The 18,562-nt window shown below is 41.5% G+C and overlaps 1 protein-coding gene across 8 annotated transcripts in view; it reads right to left on the bottom strand.

Annotated features, from left to right (window-relative positions):
• The window catches only part of LOC139757993 (armadillo repeat-containing protein 2), a 128,211-nt gene that overhangs the window by 57,495 nt on the left and 52,154 nt on the right, over window positions 1-18,562 (bottom strand). For all 8 annotated transcript variants that reach the window (XM_071678935.1, XM_071678937.1, XM_071678940.1 and 5 more), the window contains 4 exons: window positions 15,586-15,861; window positions 8,458-8,654; window positions 6,971-7,139; window positions 6,635-6,775 (listed from right to left, as the gene is read on the bottom strand). In XM_071678935.1, coding sequence (XP_071535036.1) covers window positions 6,635-6,775; window positions 6,971-7,139; window positions 8,458-8,654; window positions 15,586-15,861 — 783 coding nt within the window. The remainder of the gene's footprint in view (window positions 1-6,634; window positions 6,776-6,970; window positions 7,140-8,457; window positions 8,655-15,585; window positions 15,862-18,562) is intronic.

Below are 18,562 nucleotides of genomic sequence, written 5' to 3'. Positions count from 1 at the left end.
CTGCGACAAAGCAAAATAAAAATAAAAAATAATAACATATATATATATATATATATATATATATATATATATATATATATATATATATATATATTTTTTTTTTTTATTATACTTTGTCGCTGTCTCCCGCGTTTGCGAGGTAGCGCAAGGAAACAGACGAAAGAAATGGCCCAACCCACCCCCATACACTTGTATATACATACGTCCACACACGCAAATATACATACCTACACAGCTTTCCATGGTTTACCCCAGACGCTTCACATGCCTTGATTCACGTCAACCCCGGTATACCACATCGATCCAATTCACTCTATTCCTTGCCCTCCTTTCACCCTCCTGCATGTTCAGGCCCCGATCACACAAAATCTTTTTCACTCCATCTTTCCACCTCCAATTTGGTCTCCCTCTTCTCCTCGTTCCCTCCACCTCCGACACATATATCCTCTTGGTCAATCTTTCCTCACTCATTCTCTCCATGTGCCCAAACCATTTCATAACACCCTCTTCTGCTCTCTCAACCACGCTCTTTTTATTTCCACACATCTCTCTTACCCTTACGTTACTTACTCGATCAAACCACCTCACACCACACATTGTCCTCAAACATCTCATTTCCAGCACATCCATCCTCCTGCGCACAACTCTATCCATAGCCCACGCCTCGCAACCATACAACATTGTTGGAACCACTATTCCTTCAAACATAGCCATTTTTGCTTTCCGAGATAATGTTCTCGACTTCCACACATTCTTCAAGGCTCCCAGAATTTTCGCCCCCTCCCCCACCCTATGATCCACCTCCGCTTCCATGGTTCCATCCGCTGACAGATCCACTCCCAGATATCTAAAACACTTCACTTCCTCCAGTTTTTCTCCATTCAAACTCACCTCCCAATTGACTTGACCCTCAACCCTACTGTACCTAATAACCTTGCTCTTATTCACATTTACTCTTAACTTTCTTCTTTCACACACTTTACCAAACTCAGTCACCAGCTTCTGCAGTTTCTCACATGAATCAGCCACCAGCGCTGTATCATCAGCGAACAACAACTGACTCACTTCCCATATATATATATATATATATATATATATATATATATATATATATATATATATATATATATATATATATATATATATATGGGGGCTAATGTGGAGGTAATAACAAGTAGTGGTGATGTGAGGAGATGAAGTGAGTATTTTGAAGGTTTGTTGAAATTGTTAGATGATAGAGTGGCAGATAGATATAGGGTGTTTTGGTCGAGGTGGTGCGAAGTGAGAGGGTTAGGGAGAGAGATTTGGTAAACAGAGAAGAGGCAGTAAAAGCTTTGCGGAATATGAGAGCCGACAAGGCAGCGGGTTTGGATGGTATTGCAGTGGAATTTACTAAAAAAGAGGGGCGACTGTATTGATGACTGGTTGGTAAGGTTATTTAATGTATGTATGACTCATGGTGAGGTGCCTGAGGATTGACGGAATGCATACATAGTGCCATTGTACAAAGGCAAAGGGGACAAATGTTAGTGCTCAAATTACAGAGGTAAAAGTTTGTTGAGCATTCCTGGGAAATTATATGGGAGGGTATTGATTGAGAGGGTCAAGGAATGTACATAACATCAGATTGGGGAAGAGCAGTGTGGTTTCAGAAGTGGTAGAGGATGTGTCGATCAGATGTTTGTTTTGAAGAATGTATGTGAGAAATACTTAGAAAAGCAAATGGATTTGTATGTAGCATTTATGGATCTGGAGAAAGCATATAATAGAGTTGATAGAGATGCTCTGTGGAAGCTATTAAGAATATATGGTGTGGGAGGCAAGTTGCTAGAAGCACTGAAAAGCTTTTATCGAGGACGTAAGGCATGTGTACGTGTAGGAAGAGAGGAAAGTGATTGGTTCTCAGTGAATGTCGGTTTGCGGCAGGGGTGCGTGATGTCTCCATGGTTGTTTAATTTGTTTATGGATGGGGTAGTTAGGGAGGTGAATGAAACAGTTTTGGAGAGAGGAGCGAGTATGCAGTCTGTTGTGGATGAGAGAGCTTGGGAAGTGAGTCAGTTGTTGTTCGCTGATGATACAGCGCGGGTGGCTGATTCATGTGAGAAACTGCAGAAGCTGGTGACTGAGTTTGGTAAAGTGTGTGAAAGAAGAAAGCTGAGAGTAAATGCGAGTAAGAGCAAGGTTATTAGGTACAGTAGGGTTGAGGGACAAGTCAATTGGAAGGTAAGTTTGAATGAAGAAAAACTGGAGGAAGTGAAGTGTTTTAGATATCTGGGAGTGGATTTGGCAGAGGATGGAACCATGGAAGCGGAAGTGAGTCACAGGGTGGGAGAGGGGGTGAAAGTTTTGGGAGCGTTGAAAAATGTGTGGAAGGCGAGAACATTATCTCATAAAGCAAAAATGGGTATGTTTGAAGGAATAGTGGTTCCAACAATGTTATGTGTTTGCGAGGCATGGGCTATAGATAAAGTTATGCGGAGGAGAGTAAATGTGTTAGAAATGAGATGTTTGACTACAATATGTGGTGTGAGGTGGTTTTTTCGAGTAAGTAATGAAAGGATAAGAGAGATGTGTGGTAATAAAAAGAGTGTGACTTTATCAGAAGAGGGTGTTTTGAAATGGTTTAATCACATAGAGAGAATGAGTGTGGAAAGATTGACAAAGAGGATATATGTGTCAGAGGTGGAGGGAACGAGAAGTGGTAGACCGAATTGGAGGTGAAAGGATGGAGTGAAAAAGATTTTGGGCGATCGGGGCCTCAATATGAAGGAGGGTGAAAGGCGTGCAAGGAATAGAGTGAAATGGAACGATGTGGTATACCGGGTTCGACGTGCTGTCAATAGAATGAACCAGGGTATGTGAAGTGTCTGGGGTAAACCAATGTAAAGTTTTGTGGGGCCTGGATGTGGAAAGGGAGCTGTGGTTTCGGTGCAGTATACATGACAGCTAGAGACTGAGTGTGAACGAATGTGGCCTTTGTTGCCTTTTCCTAGCGCTACCTCATGCGCATGCGGGGGGAGGGGGTTGTCATTTCATGTGTGGCGGTGTGGCGACGAGAATGAATAAAGGCAGCAAGTATGAATTATGTACATGTGTATGTATGTATATGTCTGTGTATATATATGTATAAGTTGAAATGTATAGGTATGTATATGTGTGAGTGTGTGGATGTGTATGTATATACATGTGTATGTGGGTGGGTTGGGCCATTCTTTCGTCTGTTTCCTTGCATGTTATAGACGGGGACTGAGAGGGGTGGGTGGGAAGCCTTTCCCTTCTTGTATTTCTGTTTTTAACTTTGGTGAAACAAAACTCTATAAAATGGTTTGGGAATGTCATTGTGGTAAAATCAGGGTTTGTTGCGAGGGTGAGAACTAAGGAAGGGGTAGCATTACTACTGAAGCAGGAGTTGTAGGGATGTGTTCAAGAGTGTAAGGAAGAGAGCTACTGACTGGTAAAAATTAATGTAGATACGAGAGATTGTTAATTATTTTTTTTTATCAGAGCTTATGCATCTGTCCATGAGAAGGATGATGAAGAAAAGAGAGTGGTTTGGGAGCAGCTGAGTGCATGTGTCAGCAGTTTTGATGCAAGAGACTAGGTATATGTGATGGGTGATTTAAATACAAAATTGAGTAACGTGGCAGCTCAGGGTATAATTGGAGCGCATAATTGTGAGTAAGAATGGTGAAAAGCTTGTGGAGATGTATGCTGAAAAATGACTGGTGACTGGGAATGCCTGGTTTAAAAAGATGGGCGAGTAGGAGAGATGGTGAGAGGGCATTACTGGATTAAATATTCGTTGACAAGCGTGCAAAAGACAGACTCTTGAACGTGCAAGAGCTAAGAGGAGCTGCTGGTGGGCTGATCATTACCTGGTGATAATTAGGGAGAAGATTTGTAGAGATGTTTTTGGAAAGGAAAAAAATAATGTGAGTGAAAGAGGGTGGTGAAAGTATGAGAGCTTGAAAAGGGGCTTGTGTGAAGAGATACCAGGAAAAATTTAGTGAAGACTGGCCTAAGCTTAGAGTAATGAAGCCAGTGGGTGAGGAATGGAAAATGTTTAACGAAGTAGTGCTGGCATATGTGAGTAAAGTGTGTGAAAAGTGGAAAATAGGCAGGAGAAAGGGTAGTGAGTCCTCGGATGACAAGGTAAAGTTGCTAGTAAACAAGAAAAGAGAGGTTTATGAGCAGTATTCACTAGGAAGGAATGCGAGTGACTGGAAGATATAAAAGGTAGCCAAGAGGAAGGTGCAGGGACTGAAAAAAAGAGGGCAAACGAGAGATGGGTTAATTGAATATCAACAAACTTTAGAGAGAACGATGTTTGGAAGGAGGTTAATAATGTGAGAACAAATCAGAACACTGGTGAAGGGGGCCAATAGGGTAATGGTAACAGGCAGTGATGAGGGGCAACAGACATGGAGCAAGTACTATGAAGGACTGTTGAATGTGTTTAATGCACATGTAAGGTGTTTGGGTCGGGAAGGTATGCGAAGTAAGAGAGCAAGGTAAGGTGTTTGGTGAAAAGGAAACAAGTGGTGAAACCCTTGAGTAAGATGAAATGTGACGAGGTGACTGTAGTGGATGGTATTGCAGTGGACTTTCTTAAGAAAGGGGGGTGACTGTGTTGTTGACTAGTTAATTAGGATTTTCAGTGCATGTGTGGATCATGATGAGGTGCCTGAGGTTTGGCATAAAGTACGTATGCTGCCATTTTATAAAGGCAAGGGCGACAAAGATGAGCGTTTGAGTTACCTGATACGTCCTTTGAATAAGTGTTAATTGAGAGGTTGATGTCGTACACAGAGCATCAGACTGGGGAGGAAGTGGTAGAGGATGTGTGGATCAGGCGTTTGCTTTAAAATGTGTGCAAGAAAACAGAAGGATTTGTATGTAGCATTCATGGATCTGGATAAAGCTTATGATAAGGTTGATAAAAGACGCACTGTGAAAGGTGTTACAAAATAACGTGTGTGTGTGTGTGTGTGTGTGTGTGTGTGTGTGTGTGTGTGTTGGGGGGGGGGGGGAGTTATTAGAAGTAGTGAGTTTTTATCAAGAGAGAAAGGCGTATGTGACTGGGTAGAAAGGAGGGTGACTGGTTCCAAGTGAAGGTGGGTCTGCAGCAGGGTTGTGTGATGTCACCATAGTTGTTTGATTTGTATACGGATGGGGTGGTGCGGGAAGTAAAGGCAAAGGGTCTCAAAGAAAGGGACAACTATGCTGTCTGTAGGAGGTGAAAGGGCCTGGGAAGTGTCAGGTGTTTGCTGATGACATGACACTATTAGCAGATTCAAGAAAGAAACTGCATAAGTCGGTGTCTGAGCTTTGGAAAGTGTGCGAAAGGAAAAAGTTGAGAGTAAATATGAATAACAGCAAGATTATTAGACTATGCAGAGTAGAGAGATAGGCTAGACAGTATGTGTTTGAATAGAGAATATTTAGAGGCAGTGAAGTGCTTCAGATACCTAGAGGTGGACATGGCAGAGAATGGAACTATGGGAGCAGAGATGAGTCACAGGGTGGGTGAGGGAGCAAAGGTTCTATGAGTATTAACATGTGCGGAAGGAGAGGTCACTATCCGGAAGGGCGGAAATGGTAATGTTTGAGGGTATAGTAGTCCCAGTGATGTTTGGATGCGAGGCATGATGCGGAGGTACAGAAGAGGGTGAATGTGTCGGAAATGAAATGTTTGAGGCTAACATGTGGTGTGAGGAAGGGTAATCAAGAAAGTTATGATAGGGTAAAAGAGAGGTGTGGTAATAAGAAGTGTATGACTAAGAGAGCTGAAGATGATGTGCTGAAATGTTGTGGACACGCGGAGAGAATGAGTGAGGAGATGTTGACAGAGAGGACATATGTGTCAGAAGTGGAGCGGACAAGATGGGGAAGACCAAATTAGAGAGTGAGAGATAAAATGAAAAAGAACTTGAGTACCCAGGAGTTGAACATTCACGCACGGGATTGAGTGAATTGGGGCCATGTAGTATACAGAGGGTGAAGTGCTGTTGATAGACTGAACCAGGGCGCTTGAAGCAGCCAGGGAAACCAGGGGAAGGTCAGTGGGACCTGAATGTGGATAGGTGGCTGTGGTTTCGAAGCATTACACATGGTAAGTAGGGAATGGATGTAAGCGAATGAGGCATTTTCTTCTAAAGCAAGAAACGGCGAACAACTATGAACAAAAAATATATCATTACATGATGATATCCATAATATAGAGCTGGTATTACATGGAAGTTTATGATGGTTGTGGTATGAGGCGAGATATAGCCATACATGATGGAGATGAGTAATGTGATGCAGCCCGTAGAAGTACTGGTTTGATAGTCTGTCATGATCCTTGTATATAAAATAAACTTCGTTGGGATCGTTAATGATGTGAGGACACTAGAAGTATTTACTGTGAGGTCACACGTAGGAGAAAAAAATGTTTGCGGTGGTTAACAGCAACATGTGGGTCTCATATGTTAGGAAGAGATTTCCAGTGTGTAACACAGATGAGAAGTGTTTTCTGTGTAACGTAATAAATCATGTTCAGAGTATCACACTTAAGACTCAAACATTAACTAAAAGCATGTTGAAGGTTGTTTGAGGTAAGCTGTACAAACAATGTGTTCTGTGTCATCCATACCTTAACCATGACATCTTCAGGCGTCCCGCTGGCTGGGGTGAGCGGGTCCACCATTTCCTCTGCCTGGTGATGACGATCACGACGAAGGTACTCCGTCAGTAGCTCCAACAGCGTCTCCGTAAACCCTTCCTCACTAAACAGCTGTGTGTGTCACATTATCAGTTGTACCAAGTGATGCATCAAGGTGGCGCTTTGCATATGAATATCTGAACAGAATGATATGAGCACAGTATCCGACAAATGATGTTATAAAAATATATGGATATTTCTCTCTCACACTTAGCTGTCCGTGAGAACCATTCACTCGAAAACCCATCCCCTCTCCCTCTCCAGTACCTTCCAACGGGCGTCATCGGAGTTGGCCATCATGTTGCCGAGGGCGTAGGCCAGCCTGACAACAATGGCAGGTGAGGAGGCGTGGCGGCGGAGGGCGGCCACGGCTGCAGGAAGGGTGGCGGGATGGGCAGCAGCCGCAGCACAACACTCCTCATGTGTTGAGATGATGCTGAAGGGAAGGGATCCTCTCCTTACCGATTATCATCCTTTTATTGCCCAGTCTAAGTCTCTTGTTACCAGGTCTCTTACAGCCCCATCTGGCAGTCTTTTGTTACAAATTGTAACGACCCTAGTGTGTTGTCCGATGGTCTTGTGTATCAGGTCTACTGCATCTACTCGTTAAACAGATTTTTCATCTTACCAGGACAGATGATCATTTCCCTATGGTAGTCATTCTTTTACTGCCTAATTTACTTTAATTTACGACTCTGGTGTTAACCTCCTGGATTATCAACTCATGATTTAATGAATTTGTGGTGTTAATTTCAAACTTAAAATGAAAGATTTTCTTCATAAATATAGAGTAAATTCATTAAAAAATAAGGGTAATTTGATCATATCTAACAAGAATACATAAAGAGTGTCACAGTAACTAAACATTACCAAACACGACACAGAAATATTCTATTTCACCCACAACTTGGATGGCTACTATTTCTGATCATACTTTTACTACTTTCCCAGTTTGACGCTATTTCCTCCCTAAGGTTGTTGCTCTGTTATCCTTCTTACACTCTAATAAGGTCACTTAAACACACTAACTTTAAGAACCTACCACAACCTACTCTAGCTCAGGTCAACTTGCGTAGGGATCATTTTGGTTAGGTTACGTAGCTTCGAACAATCAACCAAAGAATGTGACAATTCTGACAACCCCTATTGTAGATCCTGACAACTCTAAATTATGACACCCACTGTATATTACGATAACACCATCGGAGAACGATTCCAGCTTCGTTGTAGATTCTGACAACCATACTGTAGACTGACAACCAAACTGTAGCGTCAGGGTGTACACCAACGCCTACTTGAAGATTTTAACAACCATTGTAGTTGTTCATGACTTCATCGTTGTTTCCCACAATCTCACGTAGATTTTAACCATAGCTTGAGATTTCAACAGTCCCGTTCAGTCTACACATCTCACGTGTAAAGGTAATTATCACAGAAACTAATAATCACGTACCTTAGGTTTCTTTCCAAGGCACCTGACACTGTTCCTAGGCTATCGATAAGTACATGGGAGAACCCTGGATCCTATCATTACAGCTCAGCATCATAATGGTCCACTATTTCTGAATCCTCTAGCCCTAGTATCCCACCTTGGGAAGCTTAGTATGGAAATCTGACGTTATGTAGACAATAAAAATGCATTTTCGAATCTTGATTCAACATGTGGAATTTCTAAGAGTGGCTTAGAATGCACTTTCAATAAAAGAACATACCTAAAGATCAGGAAAATACACTACAGAACTTTAATAACTTACCTCAGGATCCTAACAACGTTGGCCGTGACGTCGTGGTCGTGAGCAAAGTGCTGGAGAAGAGCACAGACCTGTGGCACAGCTCCCGTCACTAGCAGAAGTGGGAAGGTTCTCTCGCAGCTGCTCACGTGACGCAACGTCCCAGTCAGCTGCACCAGTGCATAGTGTGTTTGTTCCGGCACACTTCCGCTCTCTTGCTGCTGTTGAATGTAAGAGTAACCGTTGTAACATATGCTTTGGAGATATCAGCAGGAGTAGTGGTATATGTAACAGCAGGGTGGTAGCAGAGGTAACAGCAGCCGTACCATCAAATGTAGCAGTACAAGCAAAAGCAGATAAAAACTGAATCACAAGTAATAAAGTGGCGATGAGACATGGCAACACTTGGAAAATTGTTTAGAATACGTTACCATCAATAAGCATGAAAACGGAAGGAATATAGTGAAAGGAGTTGAATATAAAGTTTTAAAGTAACTCAGAAGACTCATTTTAAATCAGTATTCTTAACGTCATTTTGCTGACGAACACTTGACATAAACTATTCAGTGGGTACATTAGGGTGACTGTGGGTCACTACATTCATTATTCATACGATAATGACTGTTCTTCAGTGACGGTCTCTCCTGCCTAAAGTGTTGCCTTAGTATCTGAATTATCACATGGAAATCATAATGCACGATATATATCGTATATATAGTACACGTAAACACACACACACACACACATATATATATATATATATGAAGTCTGTTGGGGATGAGAGAGCTTGGGAAGTGAGTCAGTTGTTGTTCGCTGATGATACAGCGCTGGTGGCTGATTCATGTGAGAAACTGCAGAAGCTGGTGACTGAGTTTGGTAAAGTGTGTGGAAGAAGAAAGTTGAGAGTAAATGTGAATAAGAGCAAGGTTATTAGGTACAGTAGGGGTGAGGGTCAAGTCAATTGGGAGGTGAGTTTGAATGGAGAAAAACTGGAGGAAGTGAAGTGTTTTAGATATCTGGGAGTGGATCTGTCAGCGGATGGAACCATGGAAGCGGAAGTGGATCATAGGGTGGGGGAGGGGGCGAAAATCCTGGGAGCCTTGAAAAATGTGTGGAAGTCGAGAACATTATCTCGGAAAGCAAAAATGGGTATGTTTGAGGGAATAGTGGTTCCAACAATGTTGTATGGTTGCGAGGCGTGGGCTATGGATAGAGATGTGCGCAGGAGGATGGATGTGCTGGAAATGAGATGTTTGAGGACAATGTGTGGTGTGAGGTGGTTTGATCGAGTAAGTAACGTAAGGGTAAGAGAGATGTGTGAAAATAAAAAGAGCGTGGTTGAGAGAGCAGAAGAGGGTGTTTTGAAATGGTTTGGGCACATGGAGAGAATGAGTGAGGAGAGATTGACCAAGAGGATATATGTGTCGGAGGTGGAGGGAACAAGAAGAGGGAGACCAAATTGGAGGTGGAAAGATGGAGTGAAAAAGATTTTGTGTGATCGGGGCCTGAACATGCAGGAGGGTGAAAGGAGGGCAAGAAATAGAGTGAATTGGAGTCATGTGGTATACAGGGGTTGACGTGCTGTCAGTGGATTGAAGCAAGGCATGTGAAGCGTCTGGGGTAAACCATGGAAAGCTGTGTAGGTATGTATATTTGCGTGTGTGGACGTGTGTATGTACATGTGTATGGGGGGGGGGGGGGTTGGGCCATTTCTTTCGTCTGTTTCCTTGCGCTACCTCGCAAACGCGGGAGACAGCGACAAAGTATAAAAAAAAAAAAAAAAAAAAATATATATATATATATATATATATAATATATATATATATATATATATATATATATATATATATATATATATATATATATATATATATATATATATATATATATATATATATATATATATATATATATATATATATATATATATATATATATATATATATATATATATATATATATTTTTTTTTTTTCATACGATTCGCCATTTCCCGCATTTGCGAGGTAGCGTTAAGAACAGAGGACTGGGCCTTAGAGGGAAAATCCTCACCTGGCCCCCTTCTCTGTTCCTTCTTTTGGAAAATTAAAAAAAAACGAGAGGGGAGGATTTCCAGCCACCCGCTCCCTCCCCTTTTAGTCGCCTTCTACGACACGCAGGGAATACGTGGGAAGTATTCTTTCTCCCCTATCCCCAGGGATAATATGTATATATATATATATAAATATATATATATATATATATATATTTTTTTTTTTCTTTTCTTTCATACTATTCCCCATTTCCCGCGTTAGCGAGGTAGCGTTAAGAACAGAGGACTGGACCTTTGAGGGAATACCCTCACCTTGCCCCCTTCTCAGTTCCTTCTTTTGGAAAATTAAAAAAAAAAAAAAGATGAGAGGGGAGGATTTCCAGCCCCCCGCTCCCTTCCCTTTTAGTTGCCTTCTACGACACGCAGGGAATACGTGGGAAGTATTCTTTCTCCCCTATCCCCAGGGATATATATACTTTGTCGCTGTCTCCCGCGTTAGCGAGGTAGTGCAAGGAAACAGACGAAAGAATGGCCCAACCCTCCCACATACTCATGCATATACATACACGTCCACACACGCACATATACATACCTATACATCTCAACATATATATATATATATATATATATATATATATATATATATATATATATATATATATATATATATATTGGAGCGATGTGGTATACCGGGGTTGACGTGCTGTCAGTGGATTGAATCAAGGCATGTGAAGCGTCTGGGGTAAACCATGGAAAGCTGTGTAGGTATGTGTATTTGCGTGTGTGGACGTGTGTATATGCATGTGTATGGGGGGGGGTTGGGCCATTTCTTTCGTCTGTTTCCTTGCGCTACCTCGCAAACGCGGGAGACAGCGACAAAGTATAAAAAAAAAAATATATATATATATATATATATATATATATATATATATATATATATATATATATATATATATATATATATATATATTATACACACACACAGACATATACATATATACATATGTACATATTTCATACTGTCTGCACTTATTCATTCCCGTCGCCACCCTGCCACACATGAAATAACACCCCCCCCCCATGTGCGCGAGGTACCGCTAGGAAAAACAAAGGCCTCATTCGTTCACACTCAGTTTCTAGCTGTCATGTATAATGCACCGAAACCACAGCTCCCTTTCCACATCCAGGCCCCACAAAACTTTCCATGGTTTACCCCAAACGCTTCACATACCCTGGTTCAATCAACTGACTGCACGTCGACCCCGGCATACCACATCGTTCCAATTCACTCTATTCCTTGCACGCCTTTCACCCTTTTGCATGTTCAGGCCCCGATCACTCAAAATCTTTTTCACTCCATCTTTCCATCTCCAATTTGGTTTCCCACTTCTCGTTCCCTCCACCTCTGACACATATATCCTCTTGGTCAATCTTTCCTCACTCATTCTCTCCAAGAGACCAAACCATTTCAAAACACCCTCTTCTGCTCTCTCAACCACACTCTTTTTATTACCACACATCTCTCTTACCCTTTCATTACTTACTCGATCAAACCACCTCACACCACATATTGTCCTCAAACATCTCATTTCCAGCACATCCACCCTCCTCCGCACAACTCCATCTATAGCCCACAACTCGCAACCATATAACATTGTTGGAACCTCTATTCCTTCAAACATACCCATTTTTGCTTTCCAAGATAATGCTCTCTCCTTCCACACATTTTTCAACGCTCCCAGAACTTTCGTCCCCTCCCCCACCCGATGATTCACTTCCGCTTCCATGGTTCCATCCACTGCCAAATCCACTCCCAGATATCTAAAACACTTCACTTCCTCCAGTTTTTCTCCATTCAAACTTACCTCCCGATTGACTTGTCCCTCATCCTTAATGTACCTAATAACCTTGCTCTTATTCACATTTACTCTCAGCTTTTTCCTTTCACACACTTTACCAAACTCAGTCACCAGCTTCTGCAGTTTCCCACACAAATCAGCCACCAGCGTTGTATCATCGGCGAACAACAACTGACTCACTTCCCAGGCTCTCTCATCCACAACAGACTGCATATTTGCCCCTCTTTCCAAAACAATTGCATTCATCCCCCTAACAACCCCATCCATAAACAAGTCAAACAACCATGGAGACATCACGCACCCCTGCTGCAAACCAACATTCACTGAGAACCAATCACTTTCCTCTCTTCCTACTAGTACATATGCCTTACATCCTCGATAAAAACTTTTCACTGCTTCTAACAACTTGCCTCCCACACCATATATTCTTAATTCCTTCCACAGAGCGTCTCTATTAACTCTATCATATGCCTTCTCCAGATCCATAAATGCTACAAACAAATCCATTTGCTTTTCTAAAGTATTTCTCACATACATTCTTCAACGCAAACACCTGATCCACACATCCTCTACCATTCTGAAACCACACTGCTCTTCCCCAATCTGATGCTCTGTACATACCTTCACCCTCTCAATCACTACTCTTCCATATGATTTCCCAGGAATACTCAACAAACATACCTCTGTAATTTGAGCACTCACTTTTATCCCCTTTGCCTTTGTACAATGGCACTATGCAAGCATTCCGCCAATCCTCAGGCAGCTCACCATGAGTCATACATACATTAAATAACCTTACCAACCAGTCAACAATACAGTCACCCCCTTTTTTAATAAATTCCACTGCAATACCATCCAAACCTGCTGTCTTGCCAGCTTTCATCTTCCGAAAAGCTTTTACTACCTCTTCTGTTAACCAAATCTTTCTCCCTAACCCTCTCACTTTGCACACCACCTCGACCAAAACACCCTATATCTGCCACTCTATCATCAAACACATTAAACAAACCTTCAAAATACTTAATCCATCACTTTCTCACATCACCACTACTTGTTGTCACCTCCCTATTAGCCCCCTTCACTGATGTTCCCATTTGTTCCCTTGTCTTACACACTTTATATACCTCCTTCCAAAACATCTTTTTATTCTCCCTAAAATTTAATGATACTCTCTCACCCCAACTCTCCTTTGCCCTCTTATTCACCTCTTGCACCTTTCTCTTGACCTCCTGTCTCTTTCTTTTATACATCTCCCACTCATTTGCATTATTTCTCTGCAAAAATCGTCCAAATGCTTCTCTCTTCTCTTTCACTAATAATCTTACTTCTTCATTCCACCACTCCCTACCCTTTCTAATCTGCCCACCTCCCACGCTTCTCATGCCACAAGCATCTTTTGCGCAAGCCATCACTGCTTCCCTAAATACATCCCATTCCTCCTCCACTCCCCTTACGTCGTTTGTTCTCACCTTTTTCCATTCTGTATTCAGTCTCTCCTAGTACTTCCTCACACTAGTCTCCTTCCCAAGGTCACCTACTCTCACCACTCTCTTCACCCAAACATTCTCTCTTCTTTTCTGAAAACCTCTACAAATCTTCACCTTCACCTCCACAAGATAATGATCAGACATCCCTCCAGTTGCACCTCTCAGCACATTAGCATCCAAAAGACTCTCTTTCGTGCGCCTATCAATTAACACGTAGTTCAATAACGCTCTCTGGCCATCTCTCCTACTTACATGCGTATACTTTTGTATATCTCTCTTTTTAAACCAGGTATTCCCAATCACCAGTCCTATTTCAGCACATAAATCTGCAAGCTCTTCACCATATATATAGATATATATAGATATAGATAGATAGATACATATACGCACAACTTGAATAAAACTAAAATACAAAAGACAAGAAAAGTATTAAAGGATTTTCAGCCCAAGTCCTAAGGGACCCCTAGACCTGAGGATGTTCCGATATGTGCTACCTAGACAATGATCAGAAACACTTAACAGGCTGTAGAATAAGTTACGAGAATCTTGCAAAGGAGTTTAGTATCAACAGGGTTGAAGAAAGCAAATGACGCTCGTTTCTCTTAGAAGGAAAATTGGGAAATTGTACTGAACCATAATTCAACTTCTGGTAAGTGTAATCTTTAAAACAAAACATAATCAGAAAGCGAATGGAAAATCACTTGTACACCACTTAGTAAGGGGCACCGCAGGTTCAGAGGGAGGAGTCATGTTATACAAATCTTTTGGACTTAGTCCCATACAAGGAGTCAGTAAAGAGGGAATTTTCTGGCAGACAGAGAGGACAGACTCTGTGGGAAGGAACAGAGGAAGTATGTCAACGCTTCCTTTTCTATGTGGGCTTGGGTCACCAGTGGTATGCAGCAAGGCTTAGTCTTAGGGCCGTTGTGATTCTTATTTATGTTGATGAATCATTAAATGATACTAAAAGTATGAGAAGAATTAGCGACCAGGATGGGGTCATCTTGCAAAAGGACTTAAACCAAACTCCAGACCTGGTCAAATACATAACTGTTAAAGTCCAGAACAGATATATACTTGGTAGTGAAGACTGTAAAGAGTACATAGATGTAACTATAATCTGGCAGGAGACCTACAAGAATCTTTGTTTGAAAGGGAGTTGACACTACAGAACACTACACTAAGTTAGGAGGGCCTGACATGGTAAATTATTTGCTTGTTGATGTTAAAAGTGCATTTGAGGTCTTACGAAATGTTCAGTAAACTAATTCGTGAAAAGAAATGTTCAATAAATCATTCAATCATACTGCACCTGAATTATAATATGTATCTCATGTTCAATCATCACACTAAACAGAACAAAACAAAAAGAAAATAGGCTTGAGGAGGCAACAAAGATGGCACCTGAAATCTAGCAGAGTTACAGGGAGTGGTCAGATTCTCGGAGGTCATAAATATGTCGGACATGGAATAGAGGAAAATGAATAAAACAAAGTTAATGAATCAGAATGACAATGTCGATAGTGAGCACTTCTGTGAAAGAGTAAGAGTAATACGAAGTCACAACCAGAAACTTGTTAGAAGACTGTAAAGACGAATGTCCTTTTATAGTCTCAGGCGGTGGTGAAAAAAGTGACGACTGTTAACACAGTATATATAGAAAAGGAAAAGTTTTATAATAGAAAAGTTCAAGATATGAGGCACCATGACTGTAGAACTCCCTCCTCGTACCGTTCAATTAAAATTTCTTTTTTCCCTGCCCCTTGCCTGACTCACATGGTTGACAATGAGCTTCATGTGGAGGACCAAGAGCTCTAGGACACCTCGGTTTAAGAGCCTCGATACCAGCTGGGAGTTCATGGTCAGGAACTTGAGGGCACCGTAGCCGTAGACACAGGCCTCTGGTTGCTCCAGGGGTGGCACACACGCAACCGCTTCCAACAGCAGGTCCAGTAGGTTCCCCTCCAAGAAGAGGGAGTCATTGGCATCGTGTCGTGTCACCTTGAACACCAACTTACACACGGACGTCAAATTGCTGCCAGACACCTTTAGCTGCCATAAGAAACAAAGCGAATTATCAGAGTTGTGTAGCACCATAGATCTTGCACACTAAACAACGTGTTGCACCAAGCATTGTGTAGCACCATATCTCTTGTAGCACCAAACAATGCGTCACATCATACATTATGTTGTACCAATAAATCATGTCGCATCAAACCATGTGTCGTACCATACATTTTGTCACATCAAACAACGTGTCGCGTCATACATCGTATCGTACTATACAGCTTGTCGCTCCAAACAACGTGTTGTACCATCCATCTTGTGGAGCCAAAACGTGTCGTCCCATACATCATGTCGCACCATTCATCTCGTTGCACCATACATGTTGCACCATATATCGTTTCGCACCATTCATCTCGTTGCACCATACGTGTTGCACCATACATCATGTCGCACCATTCATCTCGTTGCACCATACGTGTTGCACCATACATCATGTCGCACCATTCATCTCGTTGCACCATACATGTTGCACCATATATCATATCGCACCATTCATCTCGTTGCACCATACGTGTTGCATCATACATCGTGTCGCACTACACATCTTGTCAAACTAAACATCGTGTACCTCTTTACATCTTATCACACGAAACAACGTGTTGCACCATACATCGTAAAGTACCTTCTATCTTGTGAAGACATACATGTCGCACCATACATTATATCGCACCATACTTTGTGTCATACCATACGTCCTGTCACACCAAACATCTTGTCACACCATATATCATGTCACACCATACATCATGTCGCCCCATACATCATGTCACACCATACATCGTACCATACATGTCACACTATACATCATGTCACACCATACAACATGTCACATTATACATCATGTCATACCATAAATCGAGTCACACCATACATCATGTCACACTATACATCATGTCACACCATACATCATGTCGTGCCATAAATCATGTCACACCATACATCATGTCACACCATACATCATGTCGCCCCATACATCATGTCACACCATACATCGTGCCATACATGTCACACTATACATCATGTCACACCATACAACATGTCACATTATACATCATGTCATACCATAAATCGAGTCACACCATACATCATGTCACACTATACATCATGTCACACCATACATCATGTCGTGCCATAAATCATGTCACACCATACATCATGTCACACCATACATCATGTCGCCCCATACATCATGTCACACCATACATCGTGCCATACATGTCACACTATACATCAAGTCACACCATACATCATGTCACACCATACATTGTGTCATACCATGCATCATGGCACACCATACATCGTGCCATACATGTCACACTATACATTATGTTACACCATACATCATGTCACACCATACATCATATCACACCATGCATCATGGCACACTATACATCATGTCACACCATACATCATGTCATACCATACATCATGTTACATCATACATCATGTCACACCATACATCATGTCACACCATACATCATGTCGTACCATACATCATGTTACACCATACATCATGTCACACCATACACCATGTCACAATATACATCATGTTACATCATACATCATGTCACACCATACATCATGTTACACCATACATCATGTTACACCATACATCATGTCACACCATACATCATGTCACACCATACATCATGTCACACCATCCATTATGTCACACCATACATCATGTCACACCATACATCATTTCACAACATACATCATGTCATACCATACATCATGTCACGCAATACATCATGTCACACCATACATCATGTCACACTATATATAATGTCACACTATACATCATGTCACACCATACATCATGTCACACCATACATCATGTCACACCATACATCATGTCACACCATACATCATGTCACACTATATATAATGTCACACTATACATCATGTCACACCATACATCATGTCACACCATACATCATGTCACACTATATATAATGTCACACTATACATCATGTCACACCATACATCATGTCACACCATACATCATGTCATAACATACATCATGTCACCATACATCATGTCACACCATACATCATGTCACACCATACATCATGTCATAACATACATCATGTCACACCATACATCATGTCACACCATACATCATGTCACACCATACATCATGTCACACCATACATCATGTCACACCATACATCATGTCAAAACATACATCGTCGCAACTTACCGATAAGACTGAAAGACTTACTAAGGAAGATACCAGGAACTAGTTACAATGACGGTGATCAAACCATACTTTGTGCCTTTCCTGAAGAATCTATGTACCAGGTAGCAACACGAATCTTGCTCATATTGTTCATAATCTTTATTTGTCTTTTAACTGTTCGCATTATTTTCTTAAACTGTAATGATACTATGATTCTCATTATGTAACCCCAGGACCCCTTCTCCAAGAGGTACTGCAGCTCCAAGGCTGCATTACAACCAGTAACAGGGACAGGATGGACCAGGATTGAGATATTTCCTTTTGATGGATTGTCATTAAACCCTGATAACTACTATTGTTATAATCCCTGCTTATCTGTAATGAGACCACACAAGCACTGGCGATAGTGCGTTACCCATTGTGATCCACAGTGACCCTTAATGAATGATAATGACCTTGTATGACTCATAATAATCATACAGATTCTGCTGCTTTATGATTTAA

This window comes from Panulirus ornatus, chromosome 29, assembly GCF_036320965.1.
Source record: "Panulirus ornatus isolate Po-2019 chromosome 29, ASM3632096v1, whole genome shotgun sequence".
NCBI lineage: Eukaryota > Metazoa > Arthropoda > Malacostraca > Decapoda > Palinuridae > Panulirus > Panulirus ornatus.
This window is presented reverse-complemented; position numbering and strand designations above follow the sequence as displayed.